This window comes from Alligator sinensis, unplaced genomic scaffold, assembly GCF_000455745.1.
Source record: "Alligator sinensis unplaced genomic scaffold, ASM45574v1 scaffold842_1, whole genome shotgun sequence".
Lineage (NCBI taxonomy): Eukaryota > Metazoa > Chordata > Crocodylia > Alligatoridae > Alligator > Alligator sinensis.
In genome coordinates, this window is record NW_005842295.1 from 687125 (window position 1) to 712477 (window position 25353).

The 25353-nt window shown below is 43.7% G+C and overlaps 1 protein-coding gene across 1 annotated transcript in view; it reads left to right on the forward strand.

Annotated features, from left to right (window-relative positions):
- KCNK2 (potassium two pore domain channel subfamily K member 2) overlaps positions 1 to 25353 on the forward strand; it is a 187350-nt gene that overhangs the window by 58990 nt on the left and 103007 nt on the right. The window contains exon 3 of the mRNA XM_025209570.1: positions 7139 to 7256. Within this exon, the coding sequence (XP_025065355.1) occupies positions 7139 to 7256 (118 nt within the window). The remainder of the gene's footprint in view (positions 1 to 7138; positions 7257 to 25353) is intronic.

The window sequence follows — 25353 nt, forward strand, 5'->3', positions numbered from 1 at the left end:
AGCCTTCCTCCACTCCTGGGCCGAGGAGGAGTACTCCTCCTTGGTGATAGCTCCTCCCTTCCACTGGTTGTATGCCCCCTTTTAGTCTTCAGGCATTGCTGAATGCCCTTGCTGAGCCATGGGGGTTTCTGAGCACTCTTGCCCCCCTTCTCTCAGGGAGTGCTACCCTTTGGGCCTGGAGGATTGCCCCCTTAAGGTACGACCATCCCTCATGGACTCCCATCTCCTCTACCTTCTGGGCCCTCAGTGCCTCCCCCACTTGGACATTGCTTGGACATTTTCTGTTCAGAGACCACCTGTTTGGTGAGGTCTGGTGTTTCTAGTTCAGTCCTTCTCTAGTTTTTTAGATTTAAGTCACCCCTCAGAAAATGCCCAGAATAAGATATGCACCTTGTTTTTGAAAGGCAGAATTAAAAAAAAAAGATAATTCTTTGTAGTAAGTAAACCAGGCCTGTGGTGCATGTTCACTTAAAGGCACCATGGCATCTGATCTCCAATCCCAACCATCACGCCTCCTACCATGCTCCACTTGCATGGCAGGTGACGTGATTTTTGGAATCAAGGATTGGAACCCAGTTATGAGTTTTATACTTGCTTATACACTGGCAAGACTTTGGTTGACTCTGGGGCCAACAATCAGCTGATTGTCAGCCTCTGGCCTATGAACCTGGGGCCTTGGCCTGACCAATATGACCACTCATCCCAGCTTCCCATTCTACAGATGGTCACTCAGGCTGGTTAAGGCTGTCCTGAAGCCTTCAGCAGTGTCTAGGGTTCTGCCCACTCACTGGCACTATAGTGGCCAGCCAGGGTCAGCTGACCTTCTAGTTCCCCCATATAAACCTCCAATTTGGAACAGGAAGTGCCTGTGCAACAGGTCTCAACCTGATTTGTGCCCATCTGGCATTAAAAACTCTGGTGCAACAGATGATGTCTCAGAACCAATCCCTCCCATCCCAGGTGGCATAGCACCATGAGACTAGCCAGCACTGGTGTAAGGAAGAACACTAGCTTCACAGTGAAGTCACTTGCTCCAGGCTTATTTCACCAAGCCCCATGCATCTCTCCTGCTACCTGAAAGGTATGATGGGGACTGGCTCTGCTTCAGAGGGTTGCTTATCCAATGCTACCTTTCATTCCTAGCTCAACCTGTAACCTGCTTTAGGGATCAAGTGAAGGTGAACCTCAGCATCAGACTCCTAATGGGGTATGTCCTGAATTGGGCTGCACCATTCAGGGTGAATGATGGCTTTGTCCTTCAGGCTGGGGAGCTGTTTCTCTGAGAATTCTCCACTTTGTTTGATAATCCCACTGGGCCTGTATGACAGAGGCCATATTAAGGAACCTTCACCAGGGAAAAGGTACTGCCACCACCTATGTTTGTGTTTTTCACTACTGTGCAGCAAACACCCACCGGAATGAAGCAGCTCAGCTTTACCAGTTCTGGTGGGGCTGTGGGAAGAGGTAAAAGATGAACTAGCACAGGTGGAACTGTCCCCAGGGTTTGATGCTTTTATGGACCTGGTAGTCTGCACTGACCAATGACTCTAGGAGCAAAGGGAGGAAAAGAGGTACTCCCATCCCCTTCTGGCCCCTGTGTCCTACTATGGTCATGCCTGAGCCCATGCAGACTGGTGCCACCTTATGCCAGAGGAACAAGAGTGATGTGGCTCTCAGGATCTGTTTCTGTTGTAGGGCCTGGGGACACTGTCCAAGTTTGCTGATGACACTAAGATGTGGGGCGAGGTGGGCACACTTGAAGGGGGAGAGAGGCTGCAACTAGATTTAGACAGACTACAAAAGTGGGCAGACGAGAATAGGATGGGGTTCAACGTAGAGAAATGCAGGGTGCTGCACTTTGGGAGAAGGAATCCACAGCATACATACAGGCTGGGGAGTTCCCCTCTTGAAAGCACAGAGGCTGAAAGGGATCTTGGAGTCATTATTGACACCAAGATGAACATGAGCCGCCAATGCCAGACTGCAGCCAGCAAGACCAGCCATACCTTGTCATGCATCCAAAGATGCATCTCAAGCTGGTCCAGAGAAGTGATACTCCCCCTCTATGCGATTTTGGTCAGGCCGCAGTTGGAGTACTGTGTCCAGTACTGGGTGCTGCATTTCAAGAGGGATGTGGCCATCCTGGAGAGGGTTCAGAGGAGGGCCACCTCTTGATGAGAGGGCAGCAGGACAGGCCCTATGAGGAGAGACTGAAGGACCTGAACCTGTTCAGCGTTGGCAAGAGGAGGCTGAGGGGGGACCTGGTGGCTGCCTACCAGGGGAGATCAACAGCAAATAGGTAGAGCCCTTTTCTCCTCAGCACCACCTGGGGTGACAAAGAACTATGGAAATAAGCTGATGGAGAATAGGTTTAGGTTAGAGATCAGAAGGCAATATTTTACAGTTAGGGTGGCCAAAATCTGGAACCAACTTCCTAGGCAAGTGGTCCTCGCCCCTACCTTGGGCAAATTCAAGAGGTGGTTGGATGATCACCTGTCTGGGGTCTTGTGAACCCAGCATTCATTACTGCCTGTGGCAGGGGGCAGGCTAGATGATCTGTTCAGGTCCCTCCTGACCATCGTTACTATGAAACTATACTATGAAACTATGAAAACCCTGCCACACAAGTCAGGCTACACCTATGAATAACAGAGTTGCTAGTTTTATGAAAATTAAATGGCTATGCTTTCAGTATTATAACTACAAGGCATCATTTGGAAAGCAAAGCAACTGACTGAGAAGTAAATTGAGAAACAAACTCAAAATAGATAAGCATTGACAGTGAATCACTTATTTATTCCTTAATGGTGAAATCCTGGTCTTCATGAAGTCAATGGCAACTGTATTTTTTATCCAGGTTTTTCACTCAGTGTTGTACCCAGTTTATATCCACTGTTTTAAATTGCTATATCTTGTATATGACAGAGACATTAGAAAGAGAAATGCTGAAGACTAGCAGATGCTTTAAATTGATTTGCTAGGTTTACATTTAATGGAACTATGTGGATTTACTTGAGCTTGGAATTTTATTACTTTTTTTAGTTGTCTGTCTTTGATGACTAGTGATTCTCATGGACTAGAATCCAATTGTGTGTTAGTGCTGTGGCAACTCAGGACAAAAATAATGGTCCCTGCCTTTATAATCTGATTAACAACAAAAACAGTAGATCGATTTGGGGGACAGATTGATGGAGGAGTTCAAGTTCAAGGAAACAATGAGATAGTACTCAGCATTATGAAAGGAGGCTTTTTGTCAAGTTTCCAGTAGACATCATAGTAAAGACGGATTTGAAAGAGGGTAATGAAATAATTTTGTGCATGATTTTGGGAAGCTCTTCTGAGCCCTCGGGGATAGTGCCGGGGAAAACCTGATGGTGCCCAATAGCAAGATGTAATAAGCAGGTAACGCAAGCTGGCATCATTTGGCTCTTTGTGACTGGAAGTGTTTTCAAGTTGTACCATTTTCTTCAAGGACCGGATTTTGTAAAGCAGGGATCTGTTATAGTGAACTGTAGTAATGAAAATGGTAGCTTTAATGGATTCTCAAACATTACAGATTAAGATACACATATATAAACGTGAATGACATGATCACCTGAAAAGTTTTTAGCAGGACTGGATTAACTAGCTTTACCATGGCATAAAGCCCCCAGCCTAATGTCCGCCTCCACGCCCTGCCCCTCTGACCAAATACAAATTTGAGTGCCTGCAGCACCAACTGGCTCCCCCTCTTTTTTTCTGAAGCCAGAGGGGAGTCCTAGAAAAGCAGCTTCTCCCCCCTCTTCACAAAGCAAAAGGAAGAAACCGTGCTGCTTTGGGCAACCGTTGATGTTGAGGCTGGGAGATCAGCAAAAGAGCCTTTCTTCTGGGATCACAAAACAAGGAATGGAAGCATCTACTGCTGTGGGCATCATGAAAGAGTGAATCCTGAGGGATGGCTTGGTGTAATGCTTCTGCATCCTTTAGTTTGGCCTTGGTTTTCAATGCCAGTAGACAGTGCTATAAACTTTTTGCATCTGTTGCATTTAGAATGGCTAGACTTAATTGCCTGAACATATGCAAATTGCTCTTACAAAATATTTATGCAATACAAACTGTGATATAATAAGCAATGGGTCCCCAAATTGTGCTGATCTTGTGCTTGATAAAGTAAAAGACTGGTAGGGAATGTGACCCCTTTTCCAAGTACAGGTATTTGTGATCAAAACCCTGCCACACACTATGGCAGAAGGTAGAGTGGCACCTTCTAGAGACTAGTTAGTCCACACATACACATACACATACACACATACTAACTTTCTGACTGTGAAGGTGGTTTAACTTTTTTAAAGATGACTTAACTGTCAGAGCGTACACACATATGTGGAGCAGTTGGCTTAAATGCAGTGATAATACACCTTCGAGGTGCAGCTTGTGAACACTGCCATGCTGGGGCAAATGAAGCATCCCACAGGAGCATGCTTGGTGCTACTTCTGGTCCACTTCTGGTTCTGCTAGGGAGCACGCAGGGGGCCCGCCTGCTCCCTCCAGCTCAGCCATTGGCCATGGGGGAACCCCAGGTGTCCCCCCAGACCCAGGAGGCACCAGTCACTGAGCCGGGGGGGGGGGGGTGCACCCAGTGCACTCTCCAGAGGACCTGGAAGTGAACCAGTAGTGCTTCTGGTTCACTTCCAGGTCTGCTGCCAAGTGCGCTGGGAAGCCCATTGCACTTCTGTGGGACGCTCCATGCGCCCCAGCATTGCAGCATTCACAAGCCACCTGGTACCTTGAGGTATGTAGAAAAAACATTTAAAGATGTGTCTATGTCTGAATCTTCAAATCTTTCCAAATCGATACAGAGGGTTGTGATTCAATTCAGAGAGATTAAAGGGTCCTCTGATTCAATTCAGATTCGGAGATTAGGCCACCGAATCAGGGACCGAAGCTTCGCAGAGTCCTACTGCATAGTTACACTGGGGGTTTCATGCTTAATTTTTTGTTCTGGCAACTATGGAAATAAAGCTCCAACATGAGAGGAATACGCAGGAATTGCACAAGGTTGAAGTTATTACATTTTTATAATGGAAATAATATACAATAAAGTTATAAATTACTGTCTCAACTATCAATATAATAAAGATATATATGAACATACACTTATTATTCAAAGATTCTGGCTAGAGGCTCTGGCTTACTAGCTATTGAATTTTTATCTTCTGTGTAAGTCAGGAATGGAATGCATATTTCTAAATATCTATACCTCTGTTGTATCTTTTTCTAATACTCTAACCTGCTGAGATAATTCCTCCATTACCAGGATGTCCCGTATTTTAGTATAGAACCTGTGTGGGGTTCCTAATGGCTCATCTATATTCCTGATCTTTGGAAACAGAAAATTGAAAATGCTGGCTGTAAGATCTTGTTTATGTGGGCAAAAATAGATGATACATATTTGTTCTGGAATAGCTATTTTGGTATAATGGACTATTGTGTAGAGAGTCTTTACATGTCTATATGGTGTAAGATTGTGCTGAGATGCTTGTTCTGCGAGAACAGAAATAGTGTAGTTGTGGTGTTGCACATGTACCAGTAAGCTGAGCAGAGCAGAGCAGGAGAGCCTATTGATTCCAAAATAATAGTAATTTTATTCTGGAATAGTTGCTTTGCCTTAGTGGGGATGGTGTAGTTATTCCAAAACAAAGTCACTGTTACTATGGAATAGAATGTCCATGGTGGGAGCTTGTCTGGCATATCTGTTGCTGAATACCTTATTGCTAGTCAAGTTTCTCATCAAGACAAACCCTTTACTAGTTACATATTCATTTTCATATTACCCTTCATTTTCTCTGTTTTTAAAAACACAAATAACCATTATAATGATCATGATTATAAAATGGGTTTAAAGTTTCAAAACACCCTTAATTTATATTTCCTAACAGAGTTATTTTAAGTTTAAAATAGCACACTCCTGAATGTTTAACAGTGAAATAAATACTCATATGTGTCTGCACAACAGGCAGCTACCCAAGAATGTTATTTTTTCCCTTTTTTATGATAAGAAATCTCAGTTAGATGGCTCTGCAGGAACTGAGCAATTTTTTGATGTCTCAAGAGAATATAGATTTTACAAAACTCATGCTCATTCATTGTAGTTAGCCCTGCTAAAATATTTAAGCAAGATATTTTAAATAATTACCTTTGGTCAATAATTTATTATAAACAAATAGTCAGGCTTACATCCATAATTATAGATAGTTACAATATAGTATTTAATTCCAAATTTTCATTAAAATAGTGAAAACATAATAATGATATAACTCTAATAATAATATATAAATATTGCACTTTCTGTCCTTTTTATGAGTTCTTAATTAATAGATAAGATAATATGACTTTTTACAAATTATAAACTGAATCTTGGTTGTCTTGCACAGTGTTATAGAGACAACGTGAACAGTATTTAGGAAACTAAATGTAAAATGTTTATGTAATACATACATTTTTGCATGTAAAAATGGTTACATCTTAAATCTTCTTATTTTATCTTATTTAGTTGGGGTATAATTCAAAGCGTACTAAAGTCTGAGTCTTATAATTGACTCTAGTGGGCTTGAATGAGGATCATCTGGAGCAGTTTGAGCTGAAGTAAACTACTCTTGGGTGCAGCATCTACACATGTGCCTGGGACAGCAGCAGTTTGAGGTGGGGTGGGGCAGTTTATGCCACGGCCGCTCCTGCCCTGCTGTCAGAGGGCACGGGGGTTTAGTCCCAGGCTCTGTGTGGTGGTGTCAGGCAGCGCAGGAGCTGGCTGGGGCATGAGGGTGCTGAAAATGCAGAGCTGTGTGACTAGGCTACAGGCAGGAGTCTGGCCTCCTGACTGGGTACAATTTATGCCCCAACTGCACCCTGCCATAAGATAGTACTGTCCCTGACAGTACTATTTTATGGCTGCATTAATTGGCTTACTGCTGCTTAATAGCATTGCATTTTTAGATGGCGATGCTTTACTCTGCAGCTAAGAGCACTTTGTAGATGTGGTCAGTGAGTGGTAAAAATATACATCTAATAAGTAACTTTCTGTATGTTGATTTACTGCATAATGTATGATAACAGTATTGTTTCTTTCATGAATATTGACAATTTTTTTTTAAATTTGCAGCAAGTAGTGGCAGCAATAAACGCAGGAATCATACCTGTAGGAAACACATCTAATCAAACCAGTCATTGGGACTTGGGAAGTTCCTTCTTCTTTGCTGGCACTGTTATTACCACCATAGGTAGGACACTCCTTATTACTTATTTTTGCAGCACTTGAACTACAACTTATTACATTCTGAAGACATGTTTCTTATATGATACTTTTGCCAACTTGTTTATTTCATATGAATGAGTTACTGTCTTACCTTAGGGATAGAAATACTAGATTTCAGGCATGCTGGCTAAGTAGAAATGATTCAACAATGTTGGAAAAATATCTGATAGTAAATTTTTCTAATAAGAATGTACAAGAGTTTTGTGAAGAGATATAAGTATTTGCATTTAGCTAGCTATGTTCTCAAAAGAGAGGAATATTTTTCGTTATACAATATATGTGTTCATCTGTTGAGAATATATTCCAATTCAGTAGGTTTCCTTTTTTAAATTCCTTATTTCTTCCTTTTTCTCTTTAATATTTTAAATGATAGGAAGAAATAAGGCATATAATTCCAAATAAACAAGTGTACATAGTAGAGTTGAATAAAAAATAAGAAACTCCTGCAGGATAGAATTCTGATATTCCAGTCTTTGTTTGAGTTTCAATTCTAGGCTAAAAGTTGAAAACATGATAGTTTTCATTGAACAAAACATGAAAAAAAATACACTTTAGAAATGGCTAAACATTTTTTTACCATTTTCTATAAAATATTCCTAAATCTAAATATTACTGTACTTCTTGTGGACTATTGAACTGATCCCCAGGAACATGTGTATAGGATATCTAGAAGAGTCATGGAACCAAGAACAACATGAGCTCTCAGAACTACAGCTCCCAACATGTTTCAATATGGAAATACAGTTTAATAATGAAATTAATTGAAATGCACTGTTCGAGATCAGTTCTACCAATGGAAATATTCAGATTCAAATTAATATAAAAAAACCTAATTATTTCATTTCAATTATCATTTTTGTGGCCGAAAGGACACATACTTGAGTAAAATTTAAAAAAAAGGATTTTTTTTTGATTTAGCAGAAACTACACTTTCCATTTTAAAATCATTCCACTGGAAAATACCTAGCTGGTTGTAATCCTGAATACATCCTTTCATTTGTTGACTTGTACCATAGGATATACATTAAGAACTTTGCTTATGTTGGCTTTGAATCCATTTTAGATTATTAATTATACAAGCTACAAAATTAGAGTAGAAAATAGAAATTATTTAAGACACATTACTGCTTGTGGCTAGGGACATACAAGATTATGTATTTTACTTTACTTCATCCTATCTAGATAGAGATGAAACATGTGTAATGATGCAGTGTGTGTGTGATAAGTTGTCTGCCAAGTAAACCATGCCAGAAGAAAAATCAGGACTAGTGTAATTTTTTGTTATGTTTTTGCGCTGGTCCTGGGAGAACTATTGTCAGAGTTTGATTTGACTCTATATATCATAAGGTAGTATCCGGTGGTAGTGTATTGTGGTATATTCTGTAGGAGCCAACCACTTGAAAATCGTGAAATTGTAGAAGCAGATTATGGACCCCTCTGAGTTGTTTTCGTGAGATACACTAAAGATATTCCACATAAAATTTCAGAAATGAGTTTTGAAATATTGTATCTTATATTTTTTCATTAACTGAGAGCAAAATAACTCAAATGAACTTGAATATATGAAAAAGGGATCACTGCCGTTGACAGAAGATTATAGCTGTTAAGTGTAGGAGTTGACAACACATTCCTGGATCCTCCTTATTACTTGTCTCTATATATTTATCTAATCATTTATACTCATCATAGCAGTATGCAGACATCCAAGAATTGTTACAGAAACCAAAAGATTTGTCTCTTGAGCTTGCAGTTAAACACTGTATTTACCCAAATCTGAGGTGACTTTGAATTTAAGAATAAATCCCCCCTGCCCCAATAATTAGATTCTATACATGGAAAATTATAATAAATTAATAATTTTCAATTTGTAGAATCTAATTCTTGCAGGGTCATCTTAAATTTGTCCTCAACTGGGGGAAAGAAGAGAGGGGCAGCCACCTTATCCCCCTCACTTTGTTCCCCTACCACTTGGCCCTCCACAACCTGTCAGTTACCCCACCCTGCCTGCCCCTCTCTTTCCTGCCCCCACCTGATCCCCAACCCAAGCAACCACTTGATCCCCAACATGCACTGCTATCCCATCTCTTGACCCATGCTAATGCCTGATCCCCCATGCTCACTGCTGACTCATACTGTAGCCGGATCAGAAGTGTAGGGCACAGGATCGAGGAGCAGCATATCACGGGGTGGAACAGCAGTGCATGCTGCTGATAGAGTAGGGGATCAGAAAGCAGCTTGGGTCAGGGGATGGGACACCAGTGTGTGCTGCTGTCCCATCCCTCAGTGCATTGCTTCTCCATCCCCTGATCCATGCTGCTGCTGAATCAGAAGCACAGGTCAGGGGATGGGGCAGCAGTGTGGGTCAGAGGATTGGGAAGTAGCATAGATCAGGGCACAGTATGTGCCGCTGCCCCATCTCCTCACTGTGCTGCAGCCCCATCCCCTGATCTGTGCTGCTGCCCCACCTTCCACCCAGTCCCTGCCCCTGGGTGTCCACTGAAACCTGATCCCAGACCACAGCCCTGACCCCTGACTGGTATGCACGGTGCTGCTGCTGATTCTAAGCAGCAGTAGCAGCTTGGGGAGCTCTGGCTCTGGCCCTGGGCCCAGGTTGGGGCTGTGGCAGATCTGGAGGGCTGGTACTCAGATCTGAGATGCAGTTTGTTTTTCCCCATGGTATGAATGCACAACAGCAAGGGAGCCTCCTTTTTCCTGATTAGAACTATGGTGTTCAGGCATTCTTCATCCAGGACCTTTGTACCAAAACCAGTTCCAGAGCTGGAAAAATCTTTTTCATCACCTTTTTCTGTTTGGATGATCTATTTTGCTTCCTTATATCAGTGTATCCTCACAGCCACTCAGAGGGAAGGTAGAAGAAGAAGAAGAAATGGGGTCATCACCACAGGAACCTGTGCATGATATGTCCTTGGAAAATTCACTCCTGGATAGGAGATGAGAACAGGGATCTCTTCCCAGAAGTCCAGATATGTAACTCCATATTAGAAACATGGGAAGTCAGAAAGCAGTGGAATTGTCAAGACTCTCTTTTTCAGTTGTCTTTTCCCATATGACAGCTGTCTCATAATAACACATGTGCATCAGAAACATTTTTAATAATGGAAGATGCCATTAGATTCCTACCTGTACCAGAGCTACACCACAAACAGCTGTATTACTGTTCTCCAGTCTGTTCACTTTGTGAAATATAAGAACTGAGCAAATATCAGTAATAATAATTGTAATGATTTAGACTTCTGGTGAATGCAAGATAGTGGTTGTGGTGTGGACTCTGTTGTCCCAAGGGATGGCTCTAATAGTTTTACACATTTGTTTTAAAAAGAACTGCCCTCTGCCTGGTTGTATAGGATTCTAATGGCTTCACAGAATTTTGCGGGTAACTTTGGAGCGCTGAAGTAAATATTCCAGGTCTATTGGTGTCCTGATTGAAGAACTTTCTTACCCACATGCATTCCCAAGTCAAAAAGCAGATTGCTCCATTTCATTGTCTCCGTTGTCTTCTGCACCTTGGCCCCTATTTATAAACTTGTTTCCTGGATGGATGGCCTTATCAAATTATCACATACGCCTGAAGTTTGCTGTCTTAGGTAGCTACATTTTGCACCTATGCTTGATGCCAGTGTGTGTTGATACTAACTGTATACAGTACTGTATTTAGAATGCCAGTATACTTGTTTGTAATATTAAAACTAGCATACTTTTGGTTCTCAAAACCAAGTACCTTGTTGAAGATATCAAATGTTATCAGAGAACATTAAGAACATTTTTTTCTTAAAAAATCCAAGGATACATTAAAAAGTTTTGATTCAAATGCAAATAGCAAACATCTGTGGATAATAATGATTAGTCATTTGTTAAACAAAATTGAATTCTTGCAATCTTATATTTGCAATTAAATATCTGGTCTATATAAATTCAAAGGTAATATCATCACACAGATTAGATTGTTTCTCCTCTGCCTTCCCTCAACTCTTCAGACACTTCTATTTTTCTGTGGAGTCAGCACATTTTTAAAAATATTGTTATACAGTTTATTCATTTGACTCAACAATAAAATCCTGCTGCTAACTGTGTCCTCACTGGCAGACTTTCACTTAGTTATAAGAAATATGTGTTAGCTTAGTAACCAAAAGCATAAACACATTTAATAATGTCAAATAGTCATCGGAAAGATCAGAGTTTGCAAGTGACCTTGCTATTTCCATAGCTCAGCTGAATGAGGCAGTTTCACTCATAGATTAACATCAAATAATTTTTTTTTCTCTCATGTTTCGGGATTATCAAATAAAAAATTTGCAATGCATCTTTTAGTGGTATTATATCATTTCAGTGAAATAGAAGCAGCAATATCCTTTCATATTTATTCCCTCCACAAAACAGCATTCAAACTAGGGATGTGAACATTTAAATGTTTAAAGGATAAGTATATTTATACCAGTAATGCATTACTGTTTAATGTTTAGCACAGGGTGCAGTCTGGTGAGGAAGGGAAATGGCGGGGCTCCTCAGGAACACAAAGGCGGTAGGGCAGGCAAGAGGGAGGGATGGAGGAGCAGGAGAGGATGGTAAGAGGTGACAGGGGACTAGTAGCCATAGCCTATGAGGTTAAAGAGGAAAACAGCAGATGACCTAATGACTCATCAATTGAGCAAGTTTAAACCCGTTCCTGTGGGGACCCATGCCTCTATGGGAAGCATGGGTCAGAGCGGGATCCAGTGCAAGTCAGGGCCCCATGTCTCTACACCAGTACTCGTGCAGCTTTCTCTATACAGAGACACTACCATGGAGATTTCAGGCTAGGTCTTTGTAAGCAGGGACTCCAACTTTCCCTTCTTATAGAGAGGTGCCTTGAGATTGCATAAGTAGGGGAAGCTGGGCAGATGCTCCTACAGTTTGTGCAAAGCTTCGGTCGCTGATTCAATTCGGTGGACATTTGGCAGCCGAATCTCCGAATCCAAATCAAATCAGGAGATGCTTTAATCTCTCTGAATCAAATCAGAACCCTCCAAATCGATTCAGAGAGATTTGGAGAGATTTGATTATTCAGACATAGACACAGCTTTTACTGTTTTTTCTGCATAGTGCAAGGTATCAGGCGGCTCATGTATGCTGAGATGGTGGGACGAATGGAGCGTCCCACGGGAGTGTAGCGGGTTCCTCAGTGCGCTCGGCAGTGGACCCAGAAGTGGACCAGAAGCACTTCTGGTCCACTTCTGGGTCCACTGCGGAATGCGTAGGGGACCATCCACCACCCCTTGGCTCGACAACTGGTGCCTCCTGGGCCTATGGGGGCACCCGGGATCCCCCTGTGGCCAATCACAGCTGGGAGGGCATGTTGGGGGGGGGTCCTCACACGTTCAGTGGTGGACCCAGAAGTGAATTGGAAGTATTTCCTTTCCAATTCTGGGTTCACTGCCAAGTGTGGGGGGGGCCCGCTGGGCTCCTGTGGGATGCTCCATCTGCCCTGCCATCTCAGTGTTCACGAGCTGTGCCTGGTACCTCGAGGAATGTAGAACAAACATTTAAAGCTGTGTCTATGGCAAAATCACTGATTTTTTTTGAATCAGCATTGAATCTTTAGATTCAGATTTGGCTGAATTGAATCGGGACAGTGATCCAAATCCGAACTGAATACGGCCCACTTCGCACACTCCTACTTGAGAGCTTAGTACAATGATCTTTTCTGAAAATACTACTAGTATGTCAAAATATCAACTGTGGTAGGTAGATACTCTTCTGATTTCATTCCACTGGAGCTTTAAAACTTTCATGTTTTCTAATCCGATGCTAGTGCAAGAGGCTTCAGTTGCCTTTATTTGGATTTCTTATCACCTGCTCACCAGCAGGTTTTGTTTTTTTGGACCTTCACTTCATATTCAGTTTCAAAAGCTTATTGACCTCTAAGGCAAAGGTTACTGGATGAAGTTCTAGAATGGCTAATTAAAGCAAAGATATTTCTAGGATGTGTCTATGAATGAAACCATATCCTAATCACTTTTGTTCTTTCATAGACTTTCATAAATTTCATAGACATTAGGGCTGAAAGGGACCTTGGAAGATCACTGAGTCCAGTCCCCTGCCCCAGGGGGCAGGAAGTCAGCTGGGGTCACATGATACCAGCAAGATAAATATCCAATTGACTTTTAAAGGAGTCCAGAGTAGGTGCTTGCCCTACCTCTGGCGGCAGGCTATTCCAGGCCTTGGGGGCTCGGACAGTAAAGAAGTTCTTCCTTATGTCCAGCCTAAAATGGTCTTGTAGGAGTTTGTGACTGGTTGAACTTGTCATCCCATGGGGCGCTCTGGTGAATAGGCATTCTCCCAGATCCTGATGTACACCCCTTATATACTTATAGGCAGCCACCAAGTCCCCCCTGAGCCTGTGCTTTTCCAGGCTGAAGAGTCCCATAGCTCTTAGCCTCTCATCATAAGACCTGTTTTCCTGCCCTCTGATCTTGTGCATGGCTCTCCTCTGGACTCTCTCAAGCTTCTCCACATCCTTTTTAAATTGTGGAGCCCAGAATTGGATGCAGTACTCCAGCTGCGGCCTCACCAATGCTGAGTACAGCAGGAGAATGATATCCTGGGATTTGCTAATGAAGCATCTATGGATGCAAGCCAGAGTTTTGCTCGCTTTGCCAGCTGCAACATCACATTGGTGGTTCATATTCATCTTGTGGTCAATCATGGCCCCCAAGTCCCTTTCGGCCGTGGTGCTAGCAAGTGTAGCACTGCTGAGCCTATAAGCATACTGCAGGTTTTTCTTCCCAAGGTGGAGTACCTTGCATTTTTCAGTGTTGAAGGCCATCAGATTTTCATCTGCCCACTTTCTGAGCCTGTCGAGGTTGGCCTGGATGCCCGTCCTGTACTTGAGTGTGAATGCTTTATCCCAAAGTTTGGTGTCATCAGCAAACTTGGCCAGTCCACTTCTGATACCAGTGTCCACATCATTAATGAAGATATTGAGAAGAATAGGTCCAAGGACGGAGCCTTGGGGGACCCCATTGGTCATGGTGCCCCACAATGATTGGCTTCCATCAGCTACCACTCTCTGGGTCCAACCTCGGAGCCAGTCCCCCAGCCCGGGGACTGTGATGTAGCTGAGGCCGCAGTTGGCCAGTTTTTCTATGAGATGATCGTGGGATACCAGATCGAAAGCTTTTATAAAATCAAGGTATATGATGTCAATCTCTTCTCCCTTGTACAGGTGATATGTTACCTGGTCATAGAAGGAGATGAAATTGGTCAGGCAAGATCTACCCTCAACAAACCCGTGCTGGCTGTCCCTCAGGAATTTGCCTTCAGCCAGTTTGTCCAGAATGGTCTCTTTGATGATTTTTTCCAATATCTTCCCCGGGATAGAGGTCAGGCTGATGGGCCTGTAGTTCCCTGGATCTACTTTCCTCCCTTTCTTGAAGGTAGATAGGCACCACATTGGCCTTCTTCCAATCTTCAGGCACTTCACCTGAGCGCCACAAGTTCTTGAAGATCTGTGCCAATGGCAGAGCTATGATGCTTGCCAGCTCCTTAAGCACTCTGGGGTTTAAGCTGTCTGGGCCAGCTGACTTGAAGGTGTCCAGCCTCTCAAGGTGTTCCTTCACATGGTCAACATTGATGAAGCGTGACAGTTCTCCCTCATCCTGGCCATCCCGTACCATATTGAGCAGGGCCATCCCTTGGGGCTGGTAAAAAACCAACACAAAATACCTGTTAATCAGGTTGACTTTTTCCTGGGTGTCAGTTGTCAGTTGACCCATATGGTTTAGCAGGGGTCCAGTGTTACCCTTGCTTTTCCTCCGGCTACCCACATATCTAAAAGAGGACTTTTTATTGTCCTCCATATGTATAGTTGGAGTTCAGTTGCTGCCTTGGCATTTTTGGTTCACCCCTACAGGTCCAGACCAGTTCAGAGTACTCCTCCTTTGGGGTGGATCCAGCCTTCCATCCTTTATAGGTCTTTCTTTTTAGATGCAAGAGGTCCACTAGTTCCCTGCAGAGGCAAGGTGGCTGCTGTGTCCTTTTACTGCTTTTCCTCTGAGATGGGATAGACATCGCTTGAGCTTCAAGGATCGCTTCCTTGAGGAGCAACCACTCTTTCTGAACTCCCCTCCCCTTAGGGTCATGGTCCTTTAGGGTGTGGAGAAGTGGGACTCCCCACCTAGCCACAGTGCTAGTTGCCCCACTTGCCTATGGTCATGCCCCCTCACCTGACTTACCTGCCATGCCTTGATCTTAATTAATTAATTCATAGTTGTTAATTAAGGCAGGAGGCTGCCCACTTCTGCCCCAATGCCAGGGAGCGCTATCTGCGGCTCCCTACCTCAGCCCATGCCTTGCAGATGGCATCCAGATGACAATATGCTCCTGACTTAGAGCTGGAGCAAGCTTAGGCTGTACCATCAGGCCTCAGTCTCACGCACACTCATACAGCCCGCCTCTTACTCGGGCCTCACACTCCACCCCCTCTCACAGGGTCTCTTTCATCCGTCGACAACTTATTCTGCCTTGCTCCCTCTTGGAGTGGGTCCCTCAGGCCATAGGCTTAGCTAGTCCATCCCTTGGGTGGCAGATGTACCGTCTTTTGGGCCTCTCCCATGACCCTCACTGGGGTAGTGCCCAGCCAATTCCACAACCAGGCCTAAGCTTCCTCTGGCCCCTTCCAGGGGCAACTCTATACATAAAACATACCGGGCACTCAGCCCTCTGGTTTTCCTTCCCCTCCCCTGCTGGGGCTCTTCATCTCCACCCCTTTCTGGGGCCACCCCTCACCAGGGTGTTCTTGTCCCCTCACTCGGGGATCCACACTGCCCCCTTCACTCAGGGCTACTCATCGCTGTCCCCTTCACTCGGGGCTCCAGATCTCCGCCCCCTCACTTGGGGGCTACCCCCTCACTGGGGTCCTCCTTTCCACCCCCTTCACTCGGGGCCACAGGGCTTCCTGCCCCAGTGGGCTCAGGTGGCCGTAGCCATGCCTGGCCCCACTCTCCCTCCTCAGGGTCTTGCACCCCACAGGGCTCAGGTGGCTGCAGCCATGCCTGGCCCCCAACCACTTCCAGTGTTATGCAAACCCATCTGAAAGTGAGGGCTAGGGTTAAGGTGCCCCTATCCACCTTTCACCGGGGTGATAACTGGCCTGGCATTTCCTAGGGGCTCCCGTGCCACCGAGAGCCCCACCAGGCCACCCACTCCTGGCAGGGTGCAGTTTTAGGTCATGCCCAGGATCAGGAGCCCCCTAAACCATCTCCTACAGCTCCTCCCTTACCTCCAGGTTGATATGGAGCCTCATAGCCAGGCAATGCTGCTGCCTTGCCAGCCAGCAGGGAACTGAGCTGTTTTTATAGGCAGCCAGAGATCTAAAATGGCTGCCTTAATCAAGCACCTACTGGCTGCTTGGCTCTGGTCTTAAAGCAGCAGGCACCAACAGTGCCCTGCCACACACCTCCCCCCTTTAAATGGAACCAGGGGAAGGTTTACCCAGCTGCTGCTCCGAAGTAGGCTCCCCTCGGAGCCTGAGAGAGCCCTCAAGTGGTGAGCACCTGCAAAGGTTCTCTGCCACACACCTCCCCACCATAAAATGAGATCTGGGGGGTGCTTGACTTGGCTGCCTTCCCTGCTGGGGTCTACCGCAGCCTACTGCAGCCCCTGCCGCATGGCGAGCACCCCAAAGGGCCTCACCAACAAGCGCCCTGAGCTTGTCAAAGTCAGCTTTCCTGAAGTCAAGGACTTCTGCTTTGCTGACTGGCTTGCCAGCTTTATGGTGGATGGTGAAGGTGATCAGCTCATGGTTGCTGTCTCCCAGCTTCCCTTCGATTGTTGGGTCACTGATTAAATCATCCCCCATTGCCAGTACCAGGTTGAGCAGCACTTTACCTCTCGTTGGTCCATAGATTTCTTGAGTCAGATATAACTCATTCACGCACATGAGGAAGCTTTGCAACTGTTCGGATGTGGCGAAGTGCTCTTCCCACGAGATGTCAAGGTAGTTGAAATCTCTCATGACAACCATGCACTGGGCGCATGCAGCCTCAGCTAGTTCCCTGGTGAATTCCTGGTCAAGTTCTTGATCCTGGCTAGGAGGTCTGTAGTAGATATCCACCATTATGTCCCCTGTGCCTTGTTCACCATGGATTTTGACCCAGAGAGTCTCCTATCATCCTCCCTGGGTGCCAATGTCAGTTTGCAGGGATGCGTAGCTTTGCTTGACAGAGAGAGCTACCCCCCCACCCCTTTTTTCCACATGATCTCTCCTGTACAATGTATAGCTGTCTATACCTGTGGCCCAGTCATAGATGGAGTCCCACCAGGTCTCTGTTATCCCTATGAGATCGTAATCCTTTTTGTTTAGCAGAAGGACCAGTTCCTTCTGTTTGTTCCCCAAGCTCCTGGCATTGGTGTATAGGCATGTAAGTGTCTCATTGAGGGCCCTTGCCTTCCCTACAGATCACACTGGGGCTGGGGTAGGGGTGGGTTCCCTTGAGTGCCTTAGCCTGCTGGGTTTACAAAAGCTGCCCAGTGGGCTTGCAGTGGTGGTAGTCCCTGCATCCCTTGGCAGGCTCATTTTAAAGCCTGGTCTGACAGGTCAGCAAGTCTGGCTGAGAAGAGCCTCCTCCACAGCAGAGTGAGGTGGAGTCCATCTAATCCCAGCAGCCCACTGCCTCTCTCACCGAAGAGCGGACTGTGATCATGGAAGCCGAAGCCTTCACGATGATACCAGCGCTGCAGTCTTTGGTTGACTACCTCGACTCGTCTCTCCGTCCTCAGCCCATGACCCACAACTAGGGGGAGTGAGGAAAAGACCACCTGCACCCCCAACCCCTGAAGCTCTGCTCCCAGAGCCCTGTAGTCTCTCATGACCCAGCTGGGATTGCTCTGAGCTGTGTCATTCGTGCCCACATGGAATAGGAGTATAGGGTAGTGGTCAGAGGGCCAATCTTTGGGATCCTCTCTGCTATGTCCCAGATGTGGGCTCCCGGGAAGTAGCAGACCTCCCAGTCTTGAGTTCAATAATTTTATCCAGACTGGTACAATTGACCACTGGGGTCTGAAGCTCTATAACAAAGCAATGTCACAAAAATGTGAATCTAGAAGAAATTTGAGCAAAGCTATATGCTCTTGTGCTTTGCTTTTTGTAGAAAATAGAGAAATAATCTCTGTTACTGAGTCATGTGCCTGTGTGTGTAGTCTGCAAATCACCAGGTTAAGCTGTCAGTAAACTCTCCTTTGATTATGTTGAGCTATATACCATCCTGTGCTACTTGATTCACAGTTATTTTATTTACCTTTCAGCTGAGTAGTTTTATGAGGTCAGATTTTCAAAAGAGCACAGTTGCCATAATTAGGACCAGATTTTCCAAAAAGCTCAGTATGCTGAATGCCAAGGGTTTTTTGTTTATTTGTTTTAAATCTTGCCAATAGTGTTTCATTAGGAGCTATTGGTTGATGATAGTTTTTACAGTTATTTTACATGCCTTAATCGGAACTGGGATGATTTGGAGTTTTAGGCACTGAGCACTTGCAGACCTGTTGCGGAGCAGTTTTGGATATCTGGGTCATAGTGGCTCAATGCCATAGAAGTACTGACATTTCAGTTTATACCATCTAAGGACATGGCCCAGTATAATTTAAAATCACGTTCTCCTTTGTGTACCTCTAAGAGCTTCTATACTTGACAGTGCCTGAAACAGCACAAATTTTTTTCTCTGTGCTATCTTATGTTTTAGTGATGTGACTGTAGGAACACAGGAAACTTAGAAGATAAAAATCTTTTCTGTTTAGTAGCTTTCAAAACAAATACACAACATCTAAAAACAAATTGTTTCATTTGTCTAATCTGATATATAAACAACTGATGGAGTCTATTATTTGAAAAACAACTATAGTCTGCTCAAGAAATGTGAAGTAAATCAGGGTAAAAGTATGTAAGGGGCTTGTTACATATTAATTTTAGGCAGCTCCTGGAGCTCTTAACCCCTGGTTTGTCCACTCTAGAAGCACTATCTCCCCCAAGAACAGCTTTCCTCACTGCTCCCACCTCTTAGCCACCACCTCAGGAAGCAAGACCAGGACCCTCCACACTTCCCAAATCTTTAATTTACTTCCTCTTTATTTCTTTTTAATTTTTTTTACTTGTATTCTTCAGTGCCCAATTTCCTTAATGTTACCACCTTTCCTCCAATCCCATTTCCTTTCCACCTCCTATTTCATTACCCACTCCATCCCATTAACTGTGCACCCCCCACCTTCATGTTTTTCCCTATCTCTCACACCCCCTCACCTAGAGCAGGGATAGAAGCCTTTCCTTTCTCCCCAGCCCTGTAGCGGCAACTCACAGCTGTAGTCAGGCCCCTGCTCACCAGCCCTGTAGTGGCAAGTCACAGCGGTGTAGGTGGGGGGACAGTCAGAGAAAGTTTTTAGCCTTTAGGTGTGACTGCTCCAGTCTCAAGCTAGCACTATTACTCATCAACATTTGAGTAGTTTAAAGTGCAGTATGTAACAGGGCCCTACGGGGAAGGGTCCATAGATTCTTTAAATAAAGAAATAAGCTACTGTTAGTCTCTAATGTAAGGTACTGTATCATTACCACAGTGAAATAAAGTAGCATTAGACTTGGGGGTGGGTGGGGGAGGGTCTAAAGCAAATCCATTGATATTTTATAAATTAACATTTTACTTATATTGTTTCAACTCCCTATCTCTCTTGCATTTTCTTTATCATCAGCGGGTTTTCCTCACTGAAATTTGTTCCAGTCAGAAATAAGGCCTAGAGGGAGATTTTCAAAACAATGCAATGGATTCTAGAGCACAAATTCCATTGATACTTTAGTGTGCTCTTAAATTCTTTCAATGCTTAGGAAAATCTTACCCTCATAGGCTTCTTTTTCTTCTTTAGCAGATAGGTATATGTTTCTCAACTGTGGCACCTCAGTCCTCTGCCCTTTTTGGAGTTGATAGACAAAACTCCTCATTATCTCTGTTGGTACAAAACTTTTTTGGCTTAGGAGATTTTACTTTGGTAAAGCAAAATATTTGAAGGGCCAGATCTCATGCTAGCTAATATGAAAGCTAGGGCTGTTACAACAGTCTGCACCAGCTGATGAACTAGCCTTTAAACTATTTTACTGAAATGTAAAAACTTCCAGCTTTCTTTTTAGATATGGAATTGTAGGAAGGATTCTTTCTTTTGATATGACATGCATATGTATACACCTGATGTACATGATACATGTGTATATATCCACCTTCTATTTTCGATTATCTGAATCCACTGTTATTTCTTCTTTGTCCTTCATAAACATAGGCATAAGGCTGTTATTTCTAGATGGCTTTCACTGTTCAAACTTTATTTTTTAGACGATCCCATTGTGGGTTATACTACTTTATTTACTCAAACACAAGATGCGGTTTTCTCCCCTTAATGAGCATGGGGAAAATAGCCCCTGGTTTTACATTCCCAAACAAGGAAATCTCATTAAATACATTGTCTATCATTAAACTGCTGCCAAAAGAAGCATGTGCTTGGTAATGGAAACCAACTATGAGGCTGATTAAATACAGCTGACACTAAGCATGACTGTAAAACACATGACCCATATTGGGCAAACATACTGATGGAAACAGACCACAAAGACAGATTAGTGCAACCCTTCTGAATAAGACATATGGTAGTGCCCATTGTGCACAGACCCCTCAGTGTCAACTCTTTTTCCAAGTCATGATGAACTACCACATTTGAATACATTTCTACTTTCTCTCCACTCCCACAGCTGAGCTGAGCTGAGCTTTTCTTTCCCATTTCTAATGATTTCTGTTTCCTCATCAGCCTTAGATGTCTTGCAAACCACCAAATGGGACCCTGAACAGTTCACCCAAAATCTCTCTGTTGCTCTCTCTCCATGAGGTGGAGCCAGATGAGGTTGCCTTGCACCTCATCTGCATATAAATTTTTGGTGACCCCAGGATTCATGACAAGAACATCCAGTTCTAGTCATGAGGGGCATGCTAATTAGCGCATTGGCCCTTTGTGTGGGATATCTGGAGCAGTGCTGAGCTCTGGGGTCACCATGACTTGAAATGCTGCTGACTCTGTTGGGTCTCAGCCCAATGAACTATTTGATAAATTATGAGTCTTTTGGCTTGGGACTAATATCATGCATAGTTTGTACCATATATAAGTAGGTATAAAAAGGCTGCTTAAACATGTGTTTATGGAGTACCTGTGCTAAAACTTGTAGCAGTTACAAAAAAGATAAAACGCATCAATTCTGGATAAACTAAGTCTATGGGTACCCATAGTACAAAGTCAGTGTTTTTAAATTTGGTCAGGGAGAGCAGGGTCTGACAGTAAGCAGGGCAGAGAGGGGGGAAGGAAATGCAAGGAGAAGAGTGTGTGTGTGTGTGTGTGTGTGTGTGTGTGTGTGTGTGTGTGTGTGTGTGTGTGTGTGGAGGGGGGACTACCTGACCCCCCCAGATTTATTTTCCCTACTTTAGCAGTGGGAGGGGGACAGGTTCAAGGCAAAGCTCCAACAGTTAGATTCAAGACCTGGAACATAATAACAAATGTATAAATTTTCCATATAGCGAATCTAATTATTGGGGCATCTTATATTCATGGTCATCTTATATTTGCATAAATACAGGATTAGTGATTATTCCTAATACCCACTTGTAATGGGGTTGGAGACTGAGAACCACCGTGATGCTCCCTAAAGGCCACCTCATCTCTGCCAGGCCCTCTCTCGTCCCTGTCTCTGAAGATCATCTTGCTTTCTCACCTGCCACATCTTGATGGAGACTTAAAGAAAGGGGGCTGCCCTCAGAGACTAATGAGCCTAAGGTGCTTTCTCTTCTCCAGTTATCAATTCTTCCAAACATGCTTGACTTAGGGGCTTAACTCATGACCTCCAGCAGCCTCCACAGTCAAGCCCATGTCTCACAAATTGTATGCAGTCACTCAAGTGGGACACTTGTCCCCAAAGCCACCCGGCCACCTCAGGCCCCTTGTCGGGGCCTCAGCCTTCTCAGCTTCTGCCCCTCTATTCTAGCTGGTCCCTTAGCCAAGGCCCACTGTCTTGGACCTGGACCTTTGTTTCATCCTCTAGGGGCCTTTATTTCTGCCCTGCTCAGGCTCTCTGTCCCCATTAGCCTCTCACAGGCTTTTAATCTCTGTCCTGGTTACACTCTCTCTTTGCATTCCCAAAGCTCCCTGCCAAGTACTTAACAGTAACCACCATCTTATGGTAAGTCTTTCTCACCCTGTAGCCTCCCAGGTCTAACCCCCTGCCCTGGCTCTGGCTTATATACTACTAAAGCCCTGCCCCTGTCTGGTCATGTGCCTCCCCTGTCAGCTGACTTGACTACAGGGTTGTTCCTTAACCCCTGCTTTGCTGGTTGCCTGCATCTGTTCTATGAAAAACCTGCCCTGAAAGGAGCCTCACCACTTTCCAATAACAAGGCAAGGATTCCCTGTTACACCACTCCCCTTTGAGTTTTCATTTCTGCTGACCTTGTCTTCTTACTCCTTTTTCTGAGCCTAATGGTTCACATGATTCATGAGACCAAGGTTGCATCTTTTCCTCTTTTCGGAATATATGTAAGACCTCTTCTAACAATGGTTATTTCTTAAGCTCAGTGATTTAAATGGGAGCCAAACACATATGAGAGAATTTTGTTCATACTATAGTTTACATCATAGTTGAAAAGGACTGACTTGTTCATCTTCCATAAATTTGCATGTTTTGTAGTTTGGAAAAACATAGTTAAAAGAAAAATAGTATAGATGAATGATCTTGGTTTGCAGACCTTAGAGCCTCTACATTGTGTGATACATCATAACAAACAAATTACTGTAGAACTAGCATAATGCTTGCCACTCATCATCCTGATCATTTTTATTTGTGTACTGCATCTTTTTCCCCCTCCAGCTTTTTCTCTGTCTTGTTTTTTTAGATCATAACATCTTGGAGGCAAGCATTGCAAATATTAATAACAACATTAAAAATATCCCCAATTCTACATTATTAATTTTAATGGATGACACTTTAAGGAGATATCTAATATCTCTTTACAACATTATTTTTTAATTTCTTGAAGTCAGAAATAATTCTTATACCAAAAATAAATATTCACTATCACTTCTGAGTGATATAATTAAAGTTTATGCAGTGTCTTGCTGCTAATAAAGAAAACTAATCATCAGGAAAACGAAATTCCCATGTCTGAGTTCTATATAATGGTTGCTCTTTTATTTTTCACCAAAATAATGGTACAGTAGGTGCTGTCATCTAAATCCATATAACTTTGCCTTTGCAAGTAAATAACATTTCCCTGGTATTTGAGGTATTCCCTATAGGAAATAATTCTGTACTGTTAATAACTTACAAAGGCATAAAGTCCTATCATTCTGATCTGTCAACAATTTGGGTGTAACTTTAGATTTAGGAATAAATATGAAACACATTTATATGTCACTATATAGAACACTCTTATGTTCTCTGCAACATTTCCAGATTATACCTTTCCTCCTGAAAGCTTATCTGGAAAATAATAATTCATGCTTTTATTGCATCCATGCTTGATAACTGTTTGATGCACTTCAAGCTGTGCAGTAGACTTCAGATTATTTAGAGAACTCAGCACTTTGATGAAAATCTATGAACACTGGCTAAATAGCTGTATGCAGGAGAGAGGTAGTTAACCAGGTTAGTTTAAAGTCAGGCAGAAAGCAAGGTAGAAATGCACCTTATAGACTAATTGAATCACAGTATTATGCATTATGGTGGGGCCAATTGCCACCAGAGAGGTGTGGGAACACAGAATCTGTTGCTTCATTCTTCTCTTTTCCCTATAGTGGAGGGTTCAAAATCCACAATGAGGTATAGTTACCCTAACATGAGCTAGGTATCATGATCCAGAGGAACAACAGCTGGTTGAAAGCCAGGGATGGTGCCAGCCTCTTCCTGGTGGAGGGGCTGAGGTGGGCTAGACAGAAAATTGGGAGCGCAATGCTATGCATCTTCTGATGAAACATACTTATTCAGCCAGACTGGGAGCACCACACCTCTGCAGGCTGTGGGCGGGAGTGGGTTGGGTTCAGCTGTGTAGGATGTGTGGTTGTGGTCTGGGGAGGAGACGGAGGGCTTGGACAGGGGTGGCACTGGGAGGGGTGGTTATGGCAAATTTTGGGGTGGTTTTAGCCCCGCCCCCAAGCCTTCCCTTAGTGCGACTCCTGGTGGAAGCCCATGGGACAGCATGCTAACCCTTCAGGGGCTGCATGCAACCCACAGTTGGACAGCCCTAAATTAAGCTGTTAGGCCCGGGTCCTGCATGTGCTTAACTTTAAATATAAAGGCAGTCTTACTGGAGGTCAGGGCCTTGGAGGATACATGTGACAAGCTATGAATACTGAGGATATATTAGGGTGAAATGTGCTTGGTGTAGCAAATAGATTTCAATATGGGCTTGTCCAGTGAGAATTAGACTAAACATTTTCCACTCTTCTGCTTGATATTTTTCTGGGGTAATAGCATAGTACTCTAGTTTCTTTCTGAACTTGTGATATTTTGTGTTTCCTGTGGGTTATTTTTTGATCATTTTTAATATAAATGAATCCAGGAACAAAAGCAAACCTTACAACAAATTTTCCTAATTTTTGTTTAACATTATCACTGTTGACGGGGTCCAGGTTAAAAACTGTTTTCCAGTACTCTGCCATATTTGGGCACATAGTCAATATTTAAAACTTCTTCATGTTAGCCATTTACTGTATTCACCCACAATGATGGACCTTTCCCCCCCAAAATCAGTGTTAAAAAATTGGGGTGTGTGTCTTAAGCATGGAAGGTGATTTCTGCACCTGAATTGAATTCTGCATTGTAATGGCTGCAGAAGCTCTGCTTTTCTGTTAGCCATGGAGGGAGGGCTGAAGTGTACTGTTAAGCAGTACAGTTTTAAACCTTTCACAGCTGCTGCTGAATTGGCAGTAGCTGAGCAGCCAAAAGATGCTGCTAATTTGGCAGTGGCTGGCAAAAGGTTAAAAACTTTGGCTAAAGA